Genomic DNA, 6,620 nt, shown 5'->3' on the forward strand with positions numbered 1-6,620 from the left:
GGGGGTCCAGCTTGCCATTAAGCTAGCCCCTCCCATTTTTTACGCAATTTCCAGCTAAACGGCTGGAGCAACAAAATTCGGATTAGAGCAACTAATTAGCAACAAAATAGCACTAAATTTTTGACTATGTCCGAACTCAATTTGCGAAGGTGGGGGGTCCAGCTTAATAGGGGTCCCGAAATCAAAATATTGCTATTGGATGTTCCCCTTAATACTCTAAAACTTTTATCTAAAACATTGTTTGGTAAAAGATGTAAGAAAAAAGATATTTGGAGAGGTACATTAAAATGGCCTATCCTGTATATGTACAGTCCTGTATATATACAGGGTGAGTTTGATAAAAAATTCACTTTTTTTTTTTTAAAACGGTTACAGATAGAAGAAAGACACCTATTATCAAAATTATAGGATAAGTAGGGAACACTACTCTAATGATATCTTTGAGTTACCTTAAATATCCTTGGTTTATATTTTATTTACAAGCATGTTTAGATTAACATGGTGAACATTTGGAACATTTATTGCAATAATAAAGAAATTTGTTTCAAGCTTTTAGTTTGACTTCTTTTAGTTTATATATCGAAAATAGTTAAATTTTCGAAAAAATATTCTAATATAAAAATATTCAGCTCATTAAGTACTATTGATAAAATAACTTTAAAAAACCTCTCCCCATAAAAAAATTTTTTAATTAATAGTAAAAAACCAAGGACCCATTTAAGGATCCTAACTCAAAATCATCAAAATATCCTCCTACTTACAATTTTGATAATAGGAGTCTTCCTGTTATCTTTAACCGTTTTCGAAAAAAAGGTAAACTTTTTATCAGACTCACTCTGTACATATACATATATAATATTTGATAAATGTAAATAACAAGAAAACATAGAAAATTTAATATACTAAAAACAACTAATTTATAATATATAAGACTAAAATTTAGAACAAATATATTAATAATAATTCAACTATTTTAATAAGTTCTACATATTTTACATATTCTACATTTTCTACATATAGTTTCCATGACATATCAAAGTCATGATATAATATATAAAATATTTTACTTTGTTTATATTTTATAAAAAATCAATTATAAAATTAATTTATATCAAAATAAACATATTTAAATTTAAATAAATAATAAATATAATTAAAATAATAAATTATTAAAAATTTAATTAAATAAAAAAATTATAAGATTTAAAGAAAAATTAAAAAAAAGATGAAAAATAAAAAAAATAAGAATTTATTTCTAAAATTTGACATACACTTTTTGTAATACTATATAATTGTTTTCAGATAATGGTGTACAATAATAAATATGAAACAATTATTAGTGATTAATGCTTAAAATTTACTAGATTTGTTTTTCTCATTTACAAAAATCGATTATTTTCTAAATTTAGCTGTCGATATTTTCAATAATAGTTAATTGATGATTCTGAAAATGTAATATCTCAATTTTTGGATAATGGAAATTTTAATTTGATGATGTTACATTAATGACAAAATTAATAACATTTCTTTTTTTACATGAATCTTTTGCTCCAACATATTTATGAATAAACATTCAGCGCTCTTGGCAATTGTGCCACGTGGTTGGTAAACCTGAACATGTGGGCAGACAGGGTGGCAAGATTCATTCGAATGAAGTAACTAGATCTTCTGCATTCCTTTGCTTTTCCCGCATAAAGACGCATATAGATGACATAAGATTATGCAGCTATATAATTACAGCTTAAGTGCAAAGCGTTCGATTATAAACAATAAATAAACATATATAATAATCAACAATACGATATAAGACGATATCATAGCTTGTTGCCATCGTTAGTCTGACAGCTCGTCTTGAAGAATTTTGACGAGCTTGCAACATAATTAATTATGTGACAATCGTACAGCGCGTATTATTGATACAATCCAACCAAACAAGAAAAGCGCGCGCAATTTTATAGCATCACCATTATGTGCTTGCTTTACGTTTCTCGTCACTCATATATTTGACTAATGTTTGCTTGATTATTCTTTTTCTTTTACTCTCACCTGATATCATTTCCTGAGAAGTCATTTGTAAAACTAGCGCGAGCTGTTGCCGTTCGGACATCCGCGCTGGGTAATAATCGCGGATACGACTGTTACCGCCTGCGGGCATTCCGTCCTCATAATTCATGTAACTCACAGCACAGAAAACGTAGATGTAACGTGCAAATGTGCAAACGTAAAACGCACTTATACAAAAAAGACACAGATACGGATGTCGTGTATACGTAGTTCTTCCGCGCGGTTAAATCCGCCACGAGCGAAGATAACCTTAAAAACGCGCGGTCGGTTCACGCCATTTTGACCAACTGAGCTTACATGGAATCAACAACAACGAAACAACAATGATGGCAACGACAAAGCGCGGTCGCGCACGCCGCCACAGTAGGAGCTGATGTTCATACACGATGTATACGCAAATAAGATTTATGTAGGGTGCAATTCACGGATTGTCATTTCCCGGGCCGATGATTTGATTTTACGACGTGACATGTGTATGCGTGCGGGGTCTTCACTTTAAAAACGAGATTCGCGACACTGATTTCGGGACATGGTGCGCAATATGATGCAACATGCATGTAGTGTACATACATGTATCTCAATCCGATGTGTTGGTACACCTGCATGCGTCACATTCGCGGGAATATTCAAATTCGTCATGTTAATTGATCAGTATGATTGCATCACTAACGAGTACGAGTGTGTCACTAACTAAAGATGCTATTAAAGACCGTTAAAGCGATGCTGAATATTCTGTTTTATCGATTGAACGCGATTATTTTCAGATTTTTTTTATTGATTTCAAAGAAATCAATAAAATCCTTATTATAAATTCTTTTCCAGAATTAAAGTTGATAATAACTGACTCCTGCAATTGAATACAAAAATGAAAGAAAAAGAAAATTATCAGCTTTTGCAACTCTTCTTCAACTCGTGACATGTGCTGCGTATCAAAGAGACTTTGTACTTATGAGAGAAGTAGTAATTGGGCTCGAGATTACATGGAGGAATATTGTTATGCTTTACTGCATAATGAGGCTAGGTATTTTAATATAAGAGAACGGTATATCTGAAAAAAAGATTGTATGTATGCGTGCGACATTGATTAAGTATAAAACACCCATGCAGCACTGAAAGATTGCAGAAACATTGCATAAACCTTATTTGAAACATTGTCGCATGGAAGTTGCAAAATATTTCAGCAATGTTACGACAAGCTTGCAGCAACATTGAAATATCTTTTTTATCTAAAAATACAAAAAATTGTAAACTTATGAACTATACAATTGCAACGAGTTTGTCCTTATCTTTCTTGAATCTTAATAGCATCTTTAATCTCAAAGTTTATTTATTAAAATCTGAAATATATTCTGCATATTAGAAAATTATTATTAAAATATTAAATTTTTATACAAGAATGCTATTACCTAGAAACTAGGAAACTATTACAAAATTTTCTTTTATCTAATTAACATCACTGTTATTTTATTTATTGAAATATTTTTATAAAGCAATAATATTAATATATGTATATTATATATATATATATATATATATATATATTTTATATATACATATTTATATAATATTAATAAGTTACCATATCTTTGACATAAATATGGCTCACAAACGTGATGTAAATCTAATTTAAAATTCACATACAAAACTTAATTACCAAAATTATCTTATAATATTTTTTCAAATTTTAATTATAAATGTATATGTATTTCTTAACATAAAATCCTATGTAAAGTAACTTAACATAAATATGATATAAAACATTCGAACTCTTTGTTACATAATGTGCTCTAAAATATTCTTTTAAAGTAACTTATAAGAAAACTAAAGTAAAGATAATTCTGATAATGTAAATAAAGTTATTTATACAGTGTATATTAATCAATTGTACTGATATCATAAAAATGACGTTAAGAATTAAAACATGTTATAGAATACATGTAATCTTCTCAGTCAGTTAAAAAAAAATCTGTTCTTTCATTTCTTTCATATAACATCAGTGCCTTATTTCGGTTCCATTGACCTAAAAATTTAAAAACTATATTTAAATAATGAAATATTTAATTAAAATAATGCATAATATTAAATTATACTTCTGTATTCTTGTGACTCCTAAAGGATCACACGATTCTTGTAGAGAAATAAATCCAGTCGAATTCCTTTTTTTGAAATACATTGTATTTTTTGGAATTCTGAACAAATGTTTCCATTACCACCTAAAATCAATAGATAAAGATATAGATCTTTGTTATAGAAGTCATAAAACCTGAATGTCTCTTTAAGATATAATATTTTCTTTTATGTATAATACGTATGCATGTATTCTTGTAATTAATATTAACATGTGTAGTGTATATGTACGTGTGCGTGCGTACATGCGTATGTGTATTCCATTTTAGTTAAAATAGCCAATTTTTTCTAAAATTATAGATGATGCAAAAAATGTTTCAGATGAAAGTGAAACCCGGTTTCGGGGGTGACTTATTTTGGTCATGCATTTTTTTTAGGTTAAGGTTCTCTAAAAATATCTGAAAGTCCTCTCCACTTTTTTAAAATGGAATTATATAATTTTTTTTACATAATACAATCTTTCTAATTATTTTGCATATAAAATATTAAAGTAAAGTTATTAAAAAATCAATATTTTACGAGATATTTCATACTTTATATCATATATGCCATTTCTATAAAAAAATATGAGATGTCTCGTAAAGTAGTATTAATTTTTCAATAATTTTATCTACTTTATAATACTTTTTAAATACTTTAATATGCAGAATAATTAGAGGAATCATATTATGTAAAAAATTACATAATTCTATTTAAAAGAGTGAAAATAATTTTCATATCTTAGCATCTCCACCTAGAAAAAAGCAATTTGATCAAAATATGTCACCCTTGAAATCATTCCACTTTTATCTGAATCATTTTTTTTTGTATCAGCAATAATTTCGGAAAAAATTGACTGTTTTAATTAAAATGCAACATACACACGCCTGCACACATGCACATATATGTAGCACTTAACATTAAAGAATATATGCATATGTGTATCTATATGTATATAAAAGAAAATACTAAGTTATCTTAAAAAGATGTAGCTCTCTCAGGTTCTATAACTTCAGCTCTCTTCATCTATTAATTTTCAATGGGTATGGCAATATAAACATTTGTTTTCAGAATTCCATAAACTGCAACATATATATTTCAAAATAAAGCAATTTGACTGGGATCATTTTTCTATAAGAATGCAGGGTTCTTTTGCGAAGTATTTTAGTGATGAATTATAAAGATGTAATTATTAATGTAGAAAAATATTGTTAAATATACATATATATTGTAAATTTTACCATACTTACACTATGCTGTATCCCATGCACTGTGACAGTTATAATCTGTATACCTTTATATGTGTAAAGAACAGCTAGATCTGTTTTTATCTGCAGAATATAGATAATAGAGATTGTCACAATTCTCGAATCCTTTTGCGGCTACATTGAAACATAAACAAATTTCTATATAAGAATTAGAAAAGAACATATATATATATATATATATAAATAAAAATGAATCGACAAAAAAAATGTGTTTTACTATTTTCTAAAAACTTATTGACTTGCCCTCATGTGTATATATATATATATATATACACACGAGGGCAAGTCAATAAGTTTTTAAAAAAACATAGTAAAACACATTTTTTTTGTCGATTCATTTTTATTTCTCAACATAATCTTCTTTTAGTTCAATACACTTGATCCAACGATTCTCCAACTTTTTCAAGCCGTCCGAATAATATGATTTGTCCAACCTTCAAAATAAGCTTTTGTTTCGGCGATGAGCTGCTTTTTGGTGGTGAACCTTTTTTTTCCGAACCATTTCTTCAGGTGTGGAAACAGGAAATAGTCGCAGGGGGCTAAATCTGACGAATATGCTAGATAGGAAAGCAATTCGTAGCGGAATTCATTGAATTTGGCCATCAGATTCAGGATCGCGCTTATGGTCTACAGTGAGCAAACGCGGCACCTATCTCGCCGATAGCTTTTTCATACCCAATTGTTCGTACAAAATTGAAATTACTGTGCCATGTGATATGCCTGTGGCCTCAACAAGCTGGCGCACTTTCATTCGTCGATCAGTCAAAACAATATCGTGGACTTTATCGATGATTTCTGGCGTAGCAGCCTCAATTGGACGTCCCGAATGAGTGTACATACATGGCATGTGGATGTACGACTACATTTAAATTTATTTATCTAATTGTGTACAGTCGCAAACGCTGGTGCAGATGTGCTATGAACATTATCCAACTCGGCTTTGATTTTTTTCGGCGTTAAAACTTTCATATATAGGTGTTTGATCACTATACGAAACTTGTTATTTTGCAAAAAATACAAAGGTTGTTCGCTTTATTCGTCTACAGAAATGAAACCACGTGATGAATTCCGCTCAAAATTTGACAGTAATCAGCTCAAAGATGCTACTTGTCAAAAAATAACGTGACATGACACTGCGATCGCTCTCTGACAGATTTTCTAAGACATCGGAAGAGCACACGT

At 29.3% G+C, this 6,620-nt stretch overlaps 1 protein-coding gene and 1 long non-coding RNA gene across 2 annotated transcripts in view; both read right to left on the reverse strand.

Moving 5' to 3' along the window:
- LOC105451699 (ATP-binding cassette sub-family D member 2-like) overlaps nucleotides 1-3,497 on the reverse strand; it is an 83,826-nt gene extending 80,329 nt beyond the window's left edge. The window contains exon 1 of the mRNA XM_011692307.1: nucleotides 2,047-3,497. Within this exon, the coding sequence (XP_011690609.1) occupies nucleotides 2,047-2,173 (127 nt within the window). The 5' untranslated portion in view covers nucleotides 2,174-3,497. The remainder of the gene's footprint in view (nucleotides 1-2,046) is intronic.
- Nucleotides 3,498-3,710: 213 nt separating this feature from the next.
- Nucleotides 3,711-6,596, reverse strand: LOC105451694. The gene is made up of 3 exons (XR_974609.1): nucleotides 5,814-6,596; nucleotides 5,421-5,552; nucleotides 3,711-4,084 (listed from the first exon to the last, which is right to left on the reverse strand). It is a non-coding gene; the product is annotated as an uncharacterized LOC105451694 (long non-coding RNA).
- Nucleotides 6,597-6,620: the final 24 nt, after the last annotated feature.

Source organism: Wasmannia auropunctata, unplaced genomic scaffold (assembly GCF_000956235.1).
Source record: "Wasmannia auropunctata unplaced genomic scaffold, wasmannia.A_1.0 LD336047.1, whole genome shotgun sequence".
In the NCBI taxonomy this organism is placed as follows: domain Eukaryota; kingdom Metazoa; phylum Arthropoda; class Insecta; order Hymenoptera; family Formicidae; genus Wasmannia; species Wasmannia auropunctata.